The sequence below is a fragment of the Perognathus longimembris genome, chromosome 17 (genome assembly GCF_023159225.1).
Source record: "Perognathus longimembris pacificus isolate PPM17 chromosome 17, ASM2315922v1, whole genome shotgun sequence".
In the NCBI taxonomy this organism is placed as follows: domain Eukaryota; kingdom Metazoa; phylum Chordata; class Mammalia; order Rodentia; family Heteromyidae; genus Perognathus; species Perognathus longimembris.
In genome coordinates this window covers 51,714,611-51,733,294 of record NC_063177.1, presented here as the reverse complement: position 1 = coordinate 51,733,294, position 18,684 = coordinate 51,714,611, and the positions used below count along the sequence as shown (strand labels likewise).

The window sequence follows — 18,684 nt, the reverse complement described above, 5'->3', positions numbered from 1 at the left end:
TTAGTGTGTGTGTGTGAGTGTGTTTGTGTGTGTGTGTGTGTGTGTGTGTGTGTTGACAGTGGGGCCTGATTCAGGGTCTCTACTCCTTAGTTTTTTTTTTTTGCTCAAGGCTGGTGTTCTACCACTTGAGCCACACTTCCACTTCTGGCTTTTTGCTGGTTGTCTGGAACCATGATTTTCAGGACTCAGCCTCCTGAGCGGCTAGGATGATAGGTCCGAGTCCCCAGCCTATCTTCCCTGCTTTCCTCGTTCAGCTTCTGCACTGGGGAAGAGTCAGCAGGAGCCCAGTCTCAGTACCAGTCCCATGCAGTTGGGGGCGGGTGATGTGAGATGGCAGCTCAGTCCTGTTGTCGGTGATAGGCAAGGGTGACCAGGGGCTTGATCCTGGAAGGACAGATTGACTTGGCAAGCACAGTGAGTAGCCCAGCCCCTCGGCCTAGTGCCATTGCTAGGGTCCATCCCTATTGAGGACGCTCAGAGCTTGCTGTGGGCAGAAGCAGAGGCGCCCTGTGGTCCCCTCCTGGAGAGGACCTCCCTGCCTTCTGTCCTCTAGGCAGCTTCTCACTCTACTTCTGCGGCAGCTGCATCCCACCTGGCCACAAGGGGGCAGTGGAGGTACAGACTTGAGAGGGCCCAGTGGCTGGCCAGTGTCTTCTAACAGGGAGAGCTATGCCAGGTTCCCCCCTCAACTTGGGGGACCACCCCTTGACACCTAACAGTTCCTCCTGCCTTGTTGCCATCTAGTGTAGCCACTTGGGAAGTCCACGTATGTTTCCTTGGAAACAAGTCTTGTAGGGCATTTTTGAGGGGTGAAAGACCCAGATAAGGTAACTTGCCCAAGGCCTCCCCCCCCCACACCTGGTGTGTGTCATACCTACTGCAATGAACGCTGGAATCTAAAAGGCTGCATCTAAAATGAAATGTCTGCTTGTTACGGCGCCCTCTGCACCCGCTCAGGATTTCCCCTGAACAAGCTGTCCCTGTCTCTGGCTTTCTCAAAGTCAAAGGTCCCCTAGCACTTCACCCAGCAGGTGAGGTAGGGAGGGGCCCCTCAAAGCCCGTGGACTCATCCTTAGGCCCGTTCCACCGGTGTGGGAGCCTCCCCCAGGAGTCAAAAGGGTACAGGCCAGGGTGGGTGAGGGTACGCTCTGCCCAGCTGAGCAGGGCACAGAACGATGGGTGCTGAGATAAGGGCTCTGGATGGGCCCTTTCAAGGCTGATGGAATGCAAACTAATGAGCCGAGGTCAGACGGTGACTGGCCCTTCTCTGAACCCTCGGGGCTCCGCTGGTCCTCTCCCTGATCCGCTGTCTTCTTAAGTTGTGCAAGAACCTGGTGTTCAGTGGTTTCATAGGCTGGGAAAAGTCTGGGGCCAACTTCCCTTCCTTCTCCCCGAGTACCTGCCCTGGAATCACTAGCCCTGCAGCCCCAGCTTTTGGCAGGGCACCCTGGCACACCTCCAGGATGTGGCTTCGGGGGCCTGGGTCTTCTGTGGAGGGTCAGGGCATTTCACCCTTGCAAAGCCCCTTCCATTCCCACCTTGCCACACAACATATCCTGGGCCTCAGCGGACTGGCTTGCTTTCCTCAGTGCTGAACCATGGCCCTCTAATCAGGGCAGTGGCCTGAGAATATGGATGGTGCCAGCTTAGCCCGCTTCTAGAAACCCTGCACCCCAATGGCAGGGGCAGGAGTCGAGCCAAAGTCCTCATTCCCAACCCAGCTCTGCTCTAGGATTTATGAGGGAGAGCCATGCGCTTTGTCACAATGACATGGCGCTAGGCTCCGAGCTGGGCTGCAGGGAACCCTGGATGGTTGTCTGGTGCCTCCTGCCTCCTCTGCCACCCAACGGCTCCCTGGCAATAACCCATGCATCATCTCCCACAAAGCATCAAAGGAAGACACAGAGGCTGATACAGTTTGGAGCAGCTGAATTTCTGAAGACGTTTCCTTACAGTGGTGGTGCCTGGTTCAAGGATAGGCCGGGACATCCAGGCCTGCCCCACACAACGTAGGTCTTGAAGGATGGAAGTAGAAAAAAAAAATTTAAGGCTGAGGCTGCTACCATGCCCTAGGTGGAGCAACCAGGAAAAATCGTGAGAATCAGGGAACACGCCCCCCCCCCCCAACATACTACACTTAAAAAATAATAACAAAGCCCAGGCCACAGCTCTCAGGATGCTTGGCGCCTGGTCCACTGTCATGGTGACCGCTGGCGTCGGTTCCCAGACCCGATCATGACGTGGGGCCATCGGAGAGAACGGCCTCGTCTGACTCAGGGGTCCCAGCGATGTGCGGTGCAGGGTGGCCTGGGAATGGGCCCTCAGGGAGAAGTTGGGGACAGAGTCTGCTTTTTGATTGGGACAGGACAGGAAAGACATTCACCTTCCTTAAGGCATGACATGGGAGGGACCAAGTTTCTAGAACAATCAGATTCATCAAGAAGGGAGATGCTGGTGTTGATTGGAGCGTTGATTTGGTGGGAAACGGGAGGAGAGAGGGAGCTAGGGTGGGGGAGCCCTGGCCCTTCTGGCCCCGGTGGGCTGGGCACTCAGAGGTTGCTGAAGAGTTCGTTTTTCTTGCTCCAGTCCATCTGTGGGGCCCGCTTGCTGCTGCGCTTCTGGTGGGCCCTCTCTTTGGCCACAGCCAGGGAGATGTTGAAGTCCGGGATGAGGTCAGAGGAGGAGGTAGAGGAGGGCTCTGTGGAGTCCTGTTTCTTGGGGCTGTCTTGGGAATTTAGCTATAAAACGAGGGAGACACATCTGGGACTCGGCGCCTGCAGAGGCTCCCCCATCCTCTGGCCCTGGTGAGGTGGCCTCCTTGGGGTTATGCCCAGGAAAGCCAGGTCACAAGGACAGAATGCGCCTCAGCACATGAGCTCTAAAGGCAGGCCAGGAACCAGCGTGGCCTGGGAATGGGCCTCCTGTAACCCGGTCCCCGCCCCCCGCAGGCCGGCCTACCTCCTCACTGGTATCACTGGAGGTGGATCTTGCCAGGGCTGGCCTGGGGCTCTCGGAGACGGCCTCCCCCAGGGCGTCACTACTGTTTGCCTGGCACAGAGATGAGAGAGTTGTGGGTTGGTGGAGAACAGGGCGAGAAGTTCTTAGAACCAGGGAAGCTGGGGAACCTTTGCCTGAGAAATGCTGGTCAGGCCTTGGCCCTCCACCCAAATTGCAGATTTACATTTTGACATTCCTCAAAGGCTCAGAGAGGGCTTGGCCTGCTTCCCTTGATCATCCGGTCATCCGGGGAGCAGGGGGTGAGGATCAGCAGACCTGTTCTGTCCTCATCCTCCTCCGTAACAGACTCACCCTTTGAGCCAGCGACCCACAGCGGGAACACCAAGCCTGTTTGGCATGGGGAATGCGTGTGGTGTCCCCAAACCGCCTGCAGCCCTCTCTAGATCTTAGCCCCAAAGCAGTCAAGCAGGGCCTTGAAGGAGTAACCTGGACAGATAGTTCTAGACCCACGGATGGGATGACAGAAGGTTCAGACTCGGGCCTCAGGGCCTTCCCTCCGCGGGGTCACCCAGCACAAGCCTCCGAGCCGCCCATGCAGACTCCCACTCTTGTGGCCTCGCTCCGAGCTGGCCCATCCCAGAGCTAAGGCTTTGGCTGGGGCATGGGTTTGGTGCTCAGCGCCTTCCTCGGTCCCTCCATAGCTTTGGCTGGCACATGGCCTCAACCCTTCCCTTCTGCCTCGGGAGGAGGGGCTTTGTTCTAACTCAGACTGGAAGTAGCAGGGCTGGCAGCATGGCCAGACACTGAGGCTCTGTTCTTGGGGGGAAGAATGGCCTCTTCTGTAAGTGGGGAGGTGGAGGCGGGGCTGTCACCCAGGATGGGGCCACCGAGGAACCCAGCCAGGCCTCTCCCTTACAACAGCCTTGGCCCTCCACGGGCTGGGGGTACTCCTATAACTTGGAGCTCAGCAAGGGGTGGGAACTGGGCCTAGAGGTTTCAGCCCAAGCCAGAGAGCTGTCTTTCCAATGATACTATCTTCCTGGAGAGCACCCTTGAAATTAGAAGCCAGAAATGCAAACCAGGGGACCACCCTTACCTTCTGTATCTCACCGTTGGTGAAGGGTTCCGGCAAAGGGCCTAGGGGAGGGAGAGAGCAGAGGTAAAAATCCTGGGGGGAGGGGCACGGAAAGGAGGCCAGAGCCCCAGCTGGAGCCGACAGGCCGTCAGATCTCGCACCCAAAGCCAGTAGTTGCAACGTTTTGTCCTTGTCTGCAACCCACTGTAAGTACGTTTGACATTTTGATGACCCGGTACACACAAAGGCTGTGTGTATGACAAGTTTCAGAAAAACAGCACTTACCCTTAGTGCAGTGCAATGTTCCTGGATATTTTCTATTATAAATTTTACTTAATGTACTGGTCTCTATCTACCAAACTGTTTTCAGAAGTCACTGACGGCTAAAAAAGCTGTTTGAAAAGAATCGTCCTTGATGGGCTGAAGTTTCAGGCCGGCCGCCTGGTTTTTCCCCGGGAAGCCATTACAAAAGGTTCTTGGGACCAGCCTGAGCCCTTGTGGGCCCTTGTGTGATGATGGTATGACAACGGATTTGAGGCCACACCCCAAAGTATAGTTGCCGCCTCAGAGAGAGAACAATCCCAAACCTCTGAGCCGCTGGAACTGGGGGTTCTAGGGGGTGGCAGGCAGTGTACCCCACCAGCCAATCAGAAACCTGATCGGGGCAAAGAAGAGGGAAAGATGGAGGCACCCCCTCTCCCTGCTTGGAGGGGCTGTTCCACTCCTAAGAGCCCGTCAAGCTGGGTGGGCTTCTTCTGAACTCTTAGCTTATAATTCATGTGCATCTCTTCCCTTGTCTGCTTGACCCCAGTTCAGGACACAGCTAAATATAACTGACTCATCTTTTCTTTCCTTCTGACATTCCTAGCTTTCCAAGGCCACGGGGTAAGGGACTTCTGGGGACCTCTCCCCCCCCCCCCCCCCGCCCTCCAGGCCTCTCCCTGGACAGATCCTGGGGCCGCCAGAGAATCTGATAGGGAGAGGGAAGATAACCTAGGGTGAGGGGGAAGGGAAGGGAAGGGGCAGGGAGGAGTGCCACAGGAGGCTAAGGATGGTATCTGAAGATGGGAGGCAGGTGATGGTATCTGAAGATCTCAGCAGAACCCAGATTTCGGGGGTGGGGGTGGGTGGGTTGTGTGTGTGTATGTGTGTGTGTGTGTGTGTGTGTGTGTGTGTGTGTGTGTGATCTCAGCAGAACCCAGATTTCGGGTGTGTGTGTGTGTGTGTGTGTGTGTGTGTGTGTGTGTTTCTGTACCAGGTCCCCAGGAGCAAGGCTGAGGTTTCTTGGGCCTCAGGTTCCTCAAGGAGACACCCCACTTCTACCCTCATCTTGCTGTTGGGGACCCTAGGTTGGACCAAATGGGGATAAATGGGGATAGGGCTGCCCAACGGTCCCCTCCAACTGGGGAGCTTAGTTATGTGGACCCCTTCTTAGAAGCACAACCCTGATAGGAAGGCCCCACCTGTTACAAAGTCAAAGGGTGATTCACCCTCAGTGTTGTCAGCAGGGATTCCTCCCTCCCCTTCTGGAACTGTCTTCCCAGGAGAAAGTCCACCCGGGGAGCAGAGGTCACTTAACCCCTCCCGGCCCTGGAGTAGCAGCCCTGCCCCCTCTGGCTCAGCCTGGGCAGGGGGAGGTGACAGACTTGGCAGGGGCAGAGAGAGGGGGAGGGGAGAGACAGGGGCCCAGGGACCAAAGGGGAACCCTCTCCAGAGCCAGCAGGCCTGAGTTTCCAAGACAACCTGACAGAAGGACCGAGGGAGGCAACAGGGCCCTGTCAGTGGACTCTGATCTGCCCAGCAGAGGCTGGAGGCTGCCCCACAGTTAACCCTTTCCTTGCTTGGGAAGGAGAATCTGGGGTAAGAAGGGAGATTCAGGCGCCGTCAGCTGGAGATTGGAGACTGTCCTGTCTCTAGGACCACACGACTGTCGTCGCATTCCACCTTCAGAAACCACTGCCCACCCCTGCTCTCTCTCCCCACGGAACTCACATCTGGACTTCCCCGGAAGGAGGAGGGAGAGCCCAAGCCAAGGAGCCGTCTCCCTCTCACCCGGCCTGCGGCACAGCGATGGCTTGTGCACCAGCCACATCCGGGGCTTTGGGGCACCCAGCTGAGCACCCCACTCACCACTCAGGTGCTCCTGAGACGGGATCACTTTGCACTTCTTGAAAAACTCGTCCGTTTCCTTGTCTACCACCAGCAGCTTGGCCTCGTCGCCTCCGGCCTTGATGGCGGACACCACTTCCCCGTGCTGTTTGCCCTCCATGCAAACTCCATTCACCTGTGGGCAACACAGGGGTTCCCGGCCCGGGGAGGGGTGGGTCTCAGCGGTGGGGAGAAGGCCCCGCCTGGGGAAACTGCACTCCCGCCCTCTCATCCCAAACTAGGCCAAAGGTCCTGCATGACAGTCAGCTGGGAGGCAGGACTTGAGGAAACAGCCAAAAAAAATACGGAGAGACTACACAAACACAGCTGGGAGAGACAGGAGGAGAGGTTTGGGAGGCCTGGGCCGGGCTCTCGGCTGGCTTCCCCCCCCACCCCACAGGGCTTTGGTTTTCTCGCGTGTAAAATGAGAAGTGTTGGGAGAGTTGATCCCCCAGCTCTGAGGTTCTCAGACTGTGATTCTGGGACCGGCCCAAGCATTCCATTCCCATTTCCTCTCAGAGGGAGTTTCTCAAAGCAAGAGAGGGGATTTATACACACACACACACGTGCACACGCATGCACACACACGTGCACACGCATGCACACAGCTCCCTCTGGCCTGCGTGCTCAGGCAGCAGGGAAGCCCCTGCATGTACTTGGATGGAGAGGTGAGTTACGGCTCTGGAGTACTCATTTGTTCAGTGAAGAAGAGTCCAGGACAGTGGCGGTAGGAAAGAGTTGGCCTATGTGTCCATTCACCACCCACCCCTCTTCCTTTCTCCTATGCACCGCCTGTCCACCCACCCTCTGGGCTGTCTATGTCCCTCTGCCCATCTCGGAGCTGACTATGCCCCGTGGCCCTAACAAGCAGTAGAGGAGTGATGGCTGTTCGGGGTGGGGGGGGTGGGGGGGCTAGAGATCAGGAAGCGAAGAAGCTGAAGGAAACTGGGGAAGAGGGCGGCAGCATTACCTCCACAATGCGGTCCTGGGCCCGGAGCCCAGAGGCCTCGGCTGGTGAGTCTGGGTCCACTGCCCGGATGAACTGGCCTGGCTTGGACTTGTCACTGTGCAGGTTGAAGCCGTAGCCATTGGCACCTTTCTTCATGGTGCAGAGCCGAGGCCGAAGCTCAGGCTGTGGAGATGAAGGAGGATACGTGCCATTCTGCAATGCCCAGGTCCTCTGCTCCGCTCCTGCCCACCCTCCCCCCCCCCCGCCCCACGGCTCCACCCCTGCTGCCCCACTCCACCAGGGAAGGTTTGGAAAAACTCAGCATGTTCTGCGCCTGGCTCAGCACTCAGGAGACCTAGGGGGACACTAGCATTGCATCAAACTGCCTGAGTGGCCCTGGAGAGGACACTGTCCCACCCCAACCCCTTCCCCTTTCTATGTTCTAAGGTTTATCACACGCTCTCTTATCCCTCCTTCCCAATGGCTCATCAGGCCCTCCTGGGGGGAGGGGAGGGAGGCACCCCGACAGCCCAACTGGGTAAAGGAGTGGGGATCCCAGCCCTTGGTTTCTTTCTTTCATTTTATTTTTGTATGTGCCAGGTGCTGTTCCTGTTTGTTTGTTTTCTAATATATTTTTGTTACCTTTAGGTAGCTATACAAAGGAGTTTCCATTCAACAAAGCAGATTATGAATACAATTCATCCCGATCAATGGCACCCTATCAACGATTCTTTTTTTTTTTTTTTTTTGCCAGTCCTGGGGCTTGAACTCAGGGCCTGAGCACTGTCCCTGGCTTCTTTTTGCTCAAGGCTAGCACTCTGCCACTTGAGCCATAGCACCATGTCTGGCCTTTTCTATTTTTGTGGTGCTGAGGAATCGAACGCAGGGCTTTGTGTATACGAGGCAAGCACTCTTGCCACTAGGCTATATTCCCAGCCCCCTATGAACAATTCTTAACCATTCCTCTTAACCTACTCCTTCCTTCACTTTTCTTAATTTTGTAGGATATGCATTGAATTTTTTACTGCATTCTCTCCATTCTTTAGCTTGATGCTCAAAGCTAGCCCTCTACTACTTGAGCCACACCTCCACGTTTGGCTTTTCACTGGTTATCTGGAGATCAGAGTATTGCAGACTCTCCTGCCTGGGCTGGCTTCAAACTTTGATCCTCAGATCTCAGCCTCCTGAGAAGCTAGGATTATAGGCGTGAGCCACTGGCTCCTGGCTGACCTCAGCCCTTGGTATCTGTTCTCTGGGTTGGCAGATGTTTACCAAAAGCTGGTCACCAGGTTTACAGTAAAGCCATTCCGCAGCCACAGGCTCCCTTCTTTCTTCCAGTGAGCCAAATGGCCCAGGCAGAAGGGAGTCACATAATCTGAAACCTGTTGGACAACACAGCAGGAGGTCCTGGGCCAGACAAAGCCATCCTCAGGGACTCTATATCCAGCTGAGATCCTGTCATGAATCCAGAGTTTTTCTACATTCCCCTGTCCAGCTGAAGACATCTTAGCTTTGTCTCAGCCCTGGAATACCCACATATAGAGGCACCACCAGCTCAATCCTGTAATCCTAGTAACTCAGAAAGCTGAGATCTGAGGACCCCAGTTCAAAGCCAGCCCTGGCAGAAAGGTCCATGAGACTCATCTCCAGTCAACCACCAAAAAACGGAAAGGGGAGCTGTGGCTCAAACGGTAGGGTAGAAGTCAGCATATGAGTGCAAGCATCTGACGCTGGAGCCCCAGCACCCCCCCCATCCCCAAGCTGGAGCGGGGCTTCTGGCTGAGGATCAGCCTGCTAGCCCAGAGTTGTCACCCTCTGCCTGCCAAGCAACAAATCTCCTGTTTACTGGCTGTGTGACCTGGGGCAAGTCATTTCCTTCTGCGAGCCTTGGGGCTCTCATTTATGTAGTCCATTCTTCTGGTTACCTGCCTCCCAGGGTTGCTGAGAAGTACAGTGAGATAATTACATAGTGGAAGCACTCTGGGCCAGTAAGTCCCTGAGTACACCTGGACCTCGCCATTGTCCTTACTGAAGGGACAGGAGATGGGGTGGTGGAGGGTGGTGTGCCAGCCGGGAGTGGAGAAGGTAAGGGAGGGGAGGGAAGGAGTTGAGGGAGGGCTTAAGGGCCTCCTGCCCCAACTTGCCAGCCCCAGGAGGCAGCTGCCATCTGTAGGAGATGAGGGTCTCACCTCTTTACTTGGGGGGGGGGTGGAGAGGGGGACTTTTCCTTTCTTGAAATGCTTGGACAGTGCTTGTGCCAGGTTCGGGATATTGGTGAGGGGGTGTGGTAAGGAGACAGGACGGAGAGATGATGGTTGGGGCTTGCCCTAGCTGTCACCTGCTCAAATCCGAACTAGGGGCACCTCATCTCCAATAACAACTAAGTCAGCATGCATCCCTAGGCACCGCCTCTTCCCCTGGGGTCTGCTGGAATACTCAGAAGCTTCCGGATTCGCTGTTATAGATGGGCTCTTCCCGCAGCCCCCCAACAAGCTCTGGTCTGGAGAGTGAGGAAGCCTCTTCTCCCTTCCAGCTAATCCCTTGCTCTCCCTCAGGCTGCCCAGGTGAACAGGAACAGGTCTGACCAGTTACCACTACCAGGACAGGTTCAGCTTTCCAGCCCCAGCCACACTGAGCGCCTCAAAGCGGGGCCTTCGCCCTGAGAAAGCGCGAGGGTGAATGGCAGGGACTGCTAGCCGCTGGCTCCAGTGCTGTTCCTCTCCAGCATCCCCGGGGGTGCCTCCTCCAACCTCACCACAACAGCCTGGCTGGGGCTTCTCAGCTCTGGTTCTGAGCTAGGGGAAATGGAGGCTCAGAGAAGCCCACTGCCTCATAGCACACAGCCAGAACTCCAGTCTAGGTCTCTGACTTGGAGCTGTGCTTCTTCCAATACACCGTAGGCTGTGTGTGTGCGTGTGCGTGTGTGTGTGTGTGTGTGTTTGTGTGTGTGTGTGTCTTGTCTGTCTGTCTGTCTGTTCGTCCCTCCTGGGGTTTGGATTCAGGGCCTCAAATATGCTACCAGGTGCTCTACCATTCCAGCCATTCCATGTGGAACTAGATGTGGAATGCAGCAGGTCCCAGCGGAACTCTCCCTGTGGTGGCTGCAGCCCTGCCGGGAGCTGCAGAAACCACAGCCTTCCTTCCGGGTACTCAGCACTGAGAGGAGCCTGAGAGGAGGGCCTGGGTGCTGCTGGGCACTGAGCATGCCTGGGCCAGTGCTGTGGCTGAACCGGGCTGCAGGTGGGGGTAGGCGGTTCCAGATATGCCTGGCTGGCAGGGCCAGGTCAGCTGCCCACACGATGCCAAGCTTTTGGTCCAGGTCTCTGGGCTTCTGGCTTCACTTACAGTAAGTACCACAACAGGTACCCTGGGACCCCTTGCCTGGTGACTGACACACGTCATCAACGCTCAAAGGATTGTTTTATACCTTCTGCCTCCTCCCTGCACTGAGGCCTGCTCTACAGCCCACTGGTGACGTGGCTTCAGGGTCTGAGGAGTGGCAGGACGGGTAGCCCCGGGATCCACATGCTAACAGAGCCTCAACTAGTCCCTCCCTTGCAAGTCCCAGGACGCAAAGGGTAGGTGGGACCCATCGTGCCCAGGAAGACCCGCCTGCCCCTCCCCCTCCCCCTTCCAGGCACCGTGCTGAGTCAGCTCGTGAGCCGCCCATCCCCAGCCCCTAAGGGCAGGTCCCCGGGAACCTGTGAGGGCCTGGCCTTGTTTCCCAAGCCTAGCACCCAGAAAAGGAGATGGAAAAGGGGGATGTGCCTGGTGGAGGGAGGCTACAGTTGCTCTGGGCCCTCAACCCCACTCCCCTACCCTGGCTGGATCAGGGCTTGAGTTCTGCATCTGGGAAAACCTATAAATGGGAACAAAGTCCAAGCCATGTTGAACTTGATATGTGGCCCCCGGGAACCCAGAAGGGGCCTCTTGGTTTAGTATGGACTCCAGAGGGGGCCACGGCACGGGAGACTTCAGGAGAGCAGAGGCCCAGAGTTGGTGCACAGCTGCCCAATGGGCCCACAGGGCTCCAAGTAAAAGTCAGGATCTGCTCCGAGACCGGGGCGAGGAGGAGGAGGAGCACGGGGTGACCGGTGGCCCAGGGCAGGGAGCACGCTGGGGCTTGGCCACTGGACTCAGGGGCTCCAGACTCACTTCCAGGCACTACCCAGCAGAGGTGCTCCAGACTCTCCTCAGAGGGTTTCTCCCCAGCCCGCTTCTCTGGCTGCCCCTTCTCTCCCTCCCTGACAATCCCCCCCCACCCCCCACAGCCGGGGAGCCCCAGCCCAAGTGGCCGTCCCATCACCTCCACAACCCAGGGAGCGGACAGCGGGCACGGAATTCAATAGGTGCCACCAGCAGCCACCTGGAAAGCTGGGGAAAGCTGATACCCTAATCCTGGTGACATCTCTGGGGAGCAGGCCCAAGGCTGTTTGCTCCCTGCTTCTCCTAGGAGGAGGGCTGCAGGTGGCCCGGGGACCAACGCCCCATTGGGCCCAGCCTCTTCCTGACCGATGCCATAGTGATGAGCCTGGCAGAAACAGCCAGGCAGCTTCCCCCATGGCTGGGAAGGCCAGGCAGCTCTAGGGCCCAAAAAGGGATGGGGAGGGGGCAGGAAGATCACCAGGGCAGTTAGAAAAAAAAAAGCAGAGTGATCCCCACCTCCCAAGACTGCCCTTCCCCCCAGCCCAGGGCTCCTGTTTATATAAATAAGGCCATGTGCCCAGCAGCAGATACAGGAAGCAGATCAACTACTTGAAGAGGGGCTGGGGGGCAGAGGGGCTGGGGGGCCCGGGGCAAGGAGGGAGGAGACAGGGAGAAAGGAGGGGGCGGGCGGCTCAAGGTAAGAGCCTTGGCTGTACTGGGAGGCTGCTGGGTTTGTCCCTCAGATTCTGGGGCAAGGCCTGGGTCTGGCGCTAGTAGAGCTGGCTGGACCTGCCTGGGGCTCTAACCCCCCGTAGAGCGGAACACTCTCCTTCCTTCTAAGGAACACTCTCCTTCCTTCCTTCCAAGGGCCGGGAGGGAGCCCGGGGGCCACAGCTCTGATGACAGCTCCCATGTGTCATCCCCCCCTCCCCCTCCAAGGAACATTCAACACTTGTTTACAGAAAAAAAAAAAAAAAGGATGCTACTCCTAAGCCCTAGAGCTCATACTTTCTAATTCCCATGGTAGGGGCGTTTTCCTGGAGCCCTGAAGGTGGACAACTCCAAGCCTGGAGAGTTAAATTGGTGGTTGTTTCTCTCACAACAAACCCTGGGACAAAGGCCCTCAGCCAGGTTGTCCCCTCTGGCTCGTGGTATATGCACCCAGTGTCAGCCAGAGAGAGCCACAGTGGAGCAGAGATTGGCTCTGGCTGGGAAAGCCTGAGATGGAGCCGGCTGGTACCTGGGCTGCTGCCTGGCTGGACACCATCCAGGCTGGCCTGCTCCAGGCCTTCCCACCTTCCACCATCATTCCTCACCCTCCGGCTCCCACGCGCTGCCAGATTTAACTCGGATACTCGGCTGGGGCTGTGTCCCAAGAGGCCAGCTAAGCAAGGAGATTCAAGAAGCCCGTGAACCCGGGAGAATGAAGTTAACAGCCAGGCACCAGTGGCTCGCCACCTGTAATCCCAGCTACTTAGGAGGCTGAGATTTGAGCATTGAGGTTTGAAGCCAGGCCAGACAGGAAAGAGCCTCTTATCTCCAATTAACCGGCAAAAAAAAAAAAAAAAAAAAGCCAGAAGTAAAGGTGTTGCTCAAGCACCAGCCTTGAGTTCAGGCCCTGAGTTCAAGCCTCACTATGAGCATACACTATGAGCATACAACATGAAGTAACACACAGCAGTTACCTCCTGAGCACCTACTATGTGTCAGGCACTGTGTTAAGAGGTTTGAAACCCAGTCTTGAAAGCTCAACACATTCTCCCTCTGTGAGGAAAGCACTACTAGGTAACACAGGAGGAAAATTCAGAGAGCACACACAGCTGATAGGAGGATGAGACAGGATTTGAACTCAGGTCGGAGCAGTAGAAATATGCCCATCTTGTGTGAGATTTTTATTTCTCTAGTAGCCAGATTAAAAAATAAAAGGCGTAGGGGCAGGGCCTACAGGTGTAGCTCTATGGTAACGTGTACTTAGCATATGCAAGGTCCCAGGTCTGATCTCTAGCATCACAAAATTTTTTTTAAAAAAAGGAAAATGGAATAGGATAAATTAAGCTCAATTTTATTTGTTTGTTTATTGTGGTGCCATTACTGGGGCTTGAACCATAGGACCTTCACTCACGCTTGGCTTTTTCTACACATTACACTCTAATTGAGCCATACCTCCAATTCTGGCTTTTTGCCGGTTAACTGTTGATGAGTCCCTTCCTGCCTGAGCTTAATACGCTTATTTAGCAATGTGTCCAAATATTAAAATCTCAGCATACGATTTTTAATTGAATGGTTTTACTTCATGGGGGGGAGGGGTGGGGACAGGCTGAGTAGTCCTGACCCCAAGGTCTGAAATGCACAAATGACCCAAACTTACACTGGACATTGTATATATGCTTACCTGAGCTAGGGAAGGGAAAGAAAAAGGAGGGAGGGTGTAACAAATACGACAGGAAATGTACTCACTACCTTATTATGTAACTGTACCCCCTCTGTACATCACCTTGCCAATAAAATTTAAGAAAAAGAAAAAAGAAATAGAGATGTTTATGTTTCTAAAAAAAAAAAAATGATCCCAACTATGAAACTTTTGGAGTACAGAAGACACTACAAACAGAAAAATTCCACACTATGGAAGTTTGTTTCCCATACAAAAGAAAATTATCTTCAGGCTATGTGGATAAGGTGGATGTGGAACATAAATGATTTTCACGTTCAGACGTATCTATTGTAAGACGTCTTATGATGTATATGCAAATACTGCAAAATCTGAAATCCCCAAACCTTTTGGTCCCAAGCATTCTGCACAAGAAGATTCATCCGGAGCCAAGTCTGCATTTCATGCTGTAGCATGTCTACACGCGCACTTTAACTGCCTGGGAGCTTCTTGTGGCCAGCGGCTGCTGCTCCGGAGGGCCTAGACATTCCCACCACTAGTGTCAGAGACGACAATCCCAAACACATCTTTTAACTCTCTCAAAACTCTGCTAGGAACACTGGATTCCCATGACCTGACACCAGAAAGGGAGAGGCTGGGCCTTTGTCTCTGAGAAGTCACAGCTCTGGCCATGGCCAATGAGCTGTGAATGGAACTTGACCCTAATAAATGTTCTTTCCAAGTTAGCACAGAGGGTGCCTGACCTCGGGGAATATCTGTACACTTGTCCTTTTCTAGAACACGGGGACCTACACATTCTCAGCCTAGGAGACTGAGGACACACGGCACCTAGCAAGATGTCCCATCCCACCTCCTGAGGGCTGGCTGTGCTGCAGGGAGGACAGGTTGGGGGCCAAGAGGGAGTAGAGATTTCATTACCAGGCTCTGGAGCCAGCCCAGTCCATGAAGGGATTAAGCTGTCTGAAGTTCACTCTCCCTTCCCTCTGGGTTTCCCCCTTCCCTGTGCTGAGGATGGAGCTGAGGCCTGGTGCATGGTAGGCAAGCTCTTCACCACTTAGCTGTAAAGGTGACTTGCCTTCCTGGTTTAGGGTACTCTACCTTAAAAAGGACAGAGTAGTCAGGTGCCAGTGGCTCATGCCTGTCATGGAAGCTACTCGGCAGGCTGAAATCTGAAGATCACAGTCCCAAATGAGCAGGGGAAAGAAAGCCAGAGAGCCTCTTATCTCCAATTAAACTAGCAAAAAAAAAGCCAGAAGAGGATCTGTGACTCAAGTGGTAGAGTGCCATTTTGAGTGAAAAGGCTAGGGACAGTGCTCATGCCTTGAGTTAAGGCCTGGGTACCAGAAAAATAATATTAATTTTAAAAAAGGATAAAAGAAAAAAAAGAAAGGAAACTGATCCCAAATGGCCAGTCCATTTCAAACTCAAGTAACCAGCAAGTGCCTAAACGGCTCTCCCCTTCCAATGCTCCACCCTGGTTAGCATGAATGGCCTACAGCCCTGGTAAAGGGGTCAGTGGTCAGCACCCTGCTGCCGAAGTCTCCTCCCACCCACCTCACTCCCTGGGGGCCTACAGGATCTCTGCTGTTTCCCAGCTGTTTCCGCATCTGGAAGTCAGGATCAAAGCTCATGGGAATCTGAGCACTCTTCCCATTTCAACCTTCCCAGCAACCCTGTGGGGTGGAGTACACTGCTGCCCGTTCACAGAGATCATAGCTAAGGTTTGCAGGGAACAATGAACTTCCTTGAGGTTCCCCAGCCAGGAAAACAATAGAGGTGAGATTCAAACACTGATCTATCTGGCTAATACCAAAGGCTAGACAGTTCGCTTCCTAATCTTAAAATGGAAGTTGCTAGTAGGCAAGAAAGAGTGAGTGGGTTGCTTCTATCTGGGATTCCAATCTATGGGTGTGCTGGTGGAACAAACAAGCCCAGGTGTGCTGGAATAGGATGACCTGGGACAAAGGTCCCTTACATCTGTTAGTTAGGTGTACATTCATTAATCCAAAAGTATTTATGGAGCGCTGTAACAGTGCTGGAGATAGCAACACAAATGAGTCTTGTGTTGCCCTCTGGCTTTCCATATGTTGGAGGAGGTTCTCAACAGGAGACTACAATGCTGCGTGTTCAGAAAGACTAAGAGCAGAGCTAACTGCCTCTGGGATCAAGGACCTGGACCATAGAAAGGGTCAGGATTCCAACCCAGCTGTGCTCTAGGTAGGGAATGGGGACCCTGGTGTGATTGGAGGTTAGAAGTACAGTGGAGAGAGTGGGCTACATGACCGTGGAAGGCCAAGGATCATCATGTGAGGATCAGGCTGGGTGCTGGTGCCACATCTGTAATCCTTGCTACTCAGGAGGCTAAGATCTGTGGATAGTGGTTCAAAGCCAGCCCAAGTAAGGAAAGTCATGAGACTCTTATCTCCAATGAAGCAGCACAAAGCGGAAAGTGGAGCTGTGGCTTAAGTAGTAAAGCATTAACTTTGAGCAAAAAAGCTAAAGGACAGTGCCAGGTCTTCAGTTCAAGCCTTAGCCCTGCCCCTACAAGACCTCACCATACTGTCAGGCAGTGCAGCTCACACCTATAATCGTAGCTACTCAGGAGGCTGAGATCTGAGGATGGCATTTCAAAGCCAGCCTGGGAAGGAAAGTCCATGAGACTCTTACCTCCAATAAATTATCCATCCCCCCTCCCCCCAAAAAAGACACACACAAAAGTGGAGCTGTGGCTCAAGTGGCAGAGCACTAGCCTTGAGCAAAAACGCTTACGGACAGCCTGTGCCCAGGCACTGAGTTCAAGCCCCAGGACTGGCACAAAAACAAAACAACCTGTAACTAATAAACAACTATGATCACTGATGATCAAGCACTTTTAAGTGCTTAACTTGGCTACAGCTGCACCTACCCAATTAGAGGCAGATCAAGTGCCAGATGTCCCGTGGTGGGGATAAAATAATCACTGTGGAACTATTTATTAATTCAAAGGCCAACAACCGTTTACTGAGGCCTTACTTAATGCTAGTTATTCAGGGACTCACACACACATCCTTATGTAACCCAGACAACCTCGTGAGGTCACTGCCATCACCCCGACTTACTCAAGAGGAAGTGGGGGCTTAGGGAGGTGAAGTAACTTGGCTCAAGGAAGTGCAGCTAGTATAGCTGAGCCGGCTCAGGAGGCCTGCCCAGCTATTGCTTTGGGCCTGTCCTGAGGTGGTAGTAAATGGCAGAAAGGCCACACAGGAGGCAGAGCAAGAAGAGGACCTCCACCTCCTCAGACCTTGAATGGACAGTCACGTGTTCCAAGCACCCCTCATCCTCTCCCTTGTGTTATCCTTGATCCTCTCAACTCGATGCCTCCACCAACGAATCCTCACAGTACCTTTTCATTTCCACGCACTTCTCTTATGGACATGAATGAAGAAAACAGAACAGACTCCTCCTTGCAAACAAACTCAGGCTAAAACTAAAGAGCATGTCTCAATTATATGCTTTATGGAGAAAAGGGATGCCTTTCAGGGAAAAAAATTCTTACAGATGGATATGGTGACACACACCTGTAATCCCGGCACTCGGGAGCCTGAGACAGGAGAATCTGAAGTTCAAGGTCAGTCTGGGCTACCTACTGAAAGTCTGTTTCAAAAAGCAAAAACCAAACCCAAATCAATAGAGGCTGGGAATGCAGCTTAGCGGTAGAGTGCTAGCCTAGCATACATGAAGCCCTGGGTTCGATTCCTCAGCACCACATAAATCACAAAAGCCAGAAGTGGCAGGCTGTGGATCAGGTGGTAAGAGTGCTAGCCTGAGCAGAAGAAGCCAGGGACAGCGTGCAGGCCCTGAGTTCAAGCCCCAGGACTGGCAAAAAAATCAAATAAAAAAAACACCCACCTCTTCCAGGACTTACTGGTAATTTTTGCAACAGCAGGGCGGGACTGCTGCAAGCTCACCATACCAGAACCTGAGGATGTACGTACTACTGGAGAGGTTTAGCAGGGTTGACTAGGTATGCATGAGCTGAAGGAACTGGTTGCACAAAGCTGGAATTAAAATATCCCAGCATAAATGAACTCAGATGGCACCTGGTAGGGATGCAAGTACTTCTCAATAGTTCTAAGATTCTAGAGAAGGAAGGCATCTCCGTTGTCTGCGGATCGGATCCCATTTTATAGAGGGGAGAATCAAAGCTCTGAGAATGACTGACTTCTCTGGTGATGGTGTCGCCAGGATGATTCTCTTCCTGTCTCCAGTTCAAATCCCCACAAATGTAGGTGTTACACCATCGCCTGGGGAACCCGATTCTGTGCTCACGCAGAGGATAGCCCAGGCCCACTGCCCTTTGGGATGGCATGGGGGAGCGTCTACTACACCAACCCTCCACACTAGCCTCCCTCCAGCCCTTCAGCAGAAAAACCTAAAGGGCAAAGGTAGGAGCTCAGGAGGTGATGGGGATGGCTGGGGGTTATCTGTGCGGGTGCCAAAGTCCACAGGAAAAATGAAGGGGAATGCCAAATGGATGCACTCAGCACAAAGTTCAACCTGCTCTTCTGCCTGGGAGCAGAGTCCAAGTCCCTGCCAGGGGCGCGCCAACCTCTCCCCGGTGCCAGCTTGGCAGTGGTAGGAAGTGGGAGACTGGTGGCTCCGGCATTCCCAGCATCCAGCTCTGGCTGGACTGGGCTCCTGATGACCTCACTTCCACCAAACCAGTTGGTCCCTCTGAGGCTCCACCTCTACCTCCTTGCTGAACTGTGCTCTTTCACTGTTGGGGAGGATCCTCCTGGCCCTACTGGCATCCCTGCCTCATGCTGCAACCAGGTGGAGAGCTGGTGCCGGCTGCAGGGGCCGTGCTCCCACGCTCTGAGCACGGAGCCTCCCCCACCGGCCTTGCTCTCTGGGGACTGAGGCTCAGCACAACAGCTCCTGTTTTGCCAGCTGCCCCTCCTGCAGCTGATCCAGACTGGGATAGTTTGGGGAAACACACACAAAAAAAGGCCAAAAAGAAAAAACATAAAGGCAAGCATC

General features: G+C 54.1%; 1 protein-coding gene across 1 annotated transcript in view; it reads right to left on the bottom strand.

Annotated features, from left to right (window-relative positions):
- Window positions 1-1,914: 1,914 nt before the first annotated feature.
- The window catches only part of Slc9a3r1 (SLC9A3 regulator 1), an 18,932-nt gene continuing 2,162 nt past the window's right edge, over window positions 1,915-18,684 (bottom strand). Inside the window, exons 2-6 of the mRNA XM_048365733.1 lie at window positions 7,152-7,313; window positions 6,164-6,317; window positions 4,055-4,095; window positions 2,959-3,048; window positions 1,915-2,738 (exon numbers count right to left, since the gene is read on the bottom strand). Of these exons, the coding sequence (XP_048221690.1) occupies window positions 2,550-2,738; window positions 2,959-3,048; window positions 4,055-4,095; window positions 6,164-6,317; window positions 7,152-7,313 (636 nt within the window). The 3' untranslated portion in view covers window positions 1,915-2,549. The remainder of the gene's footprint in view (window positions 2,739-2,958; window positions 3,049-4,054; window positions 4,096-6,163; window positions 6,318-7,151; window positions 7,314-18,684) is intronic.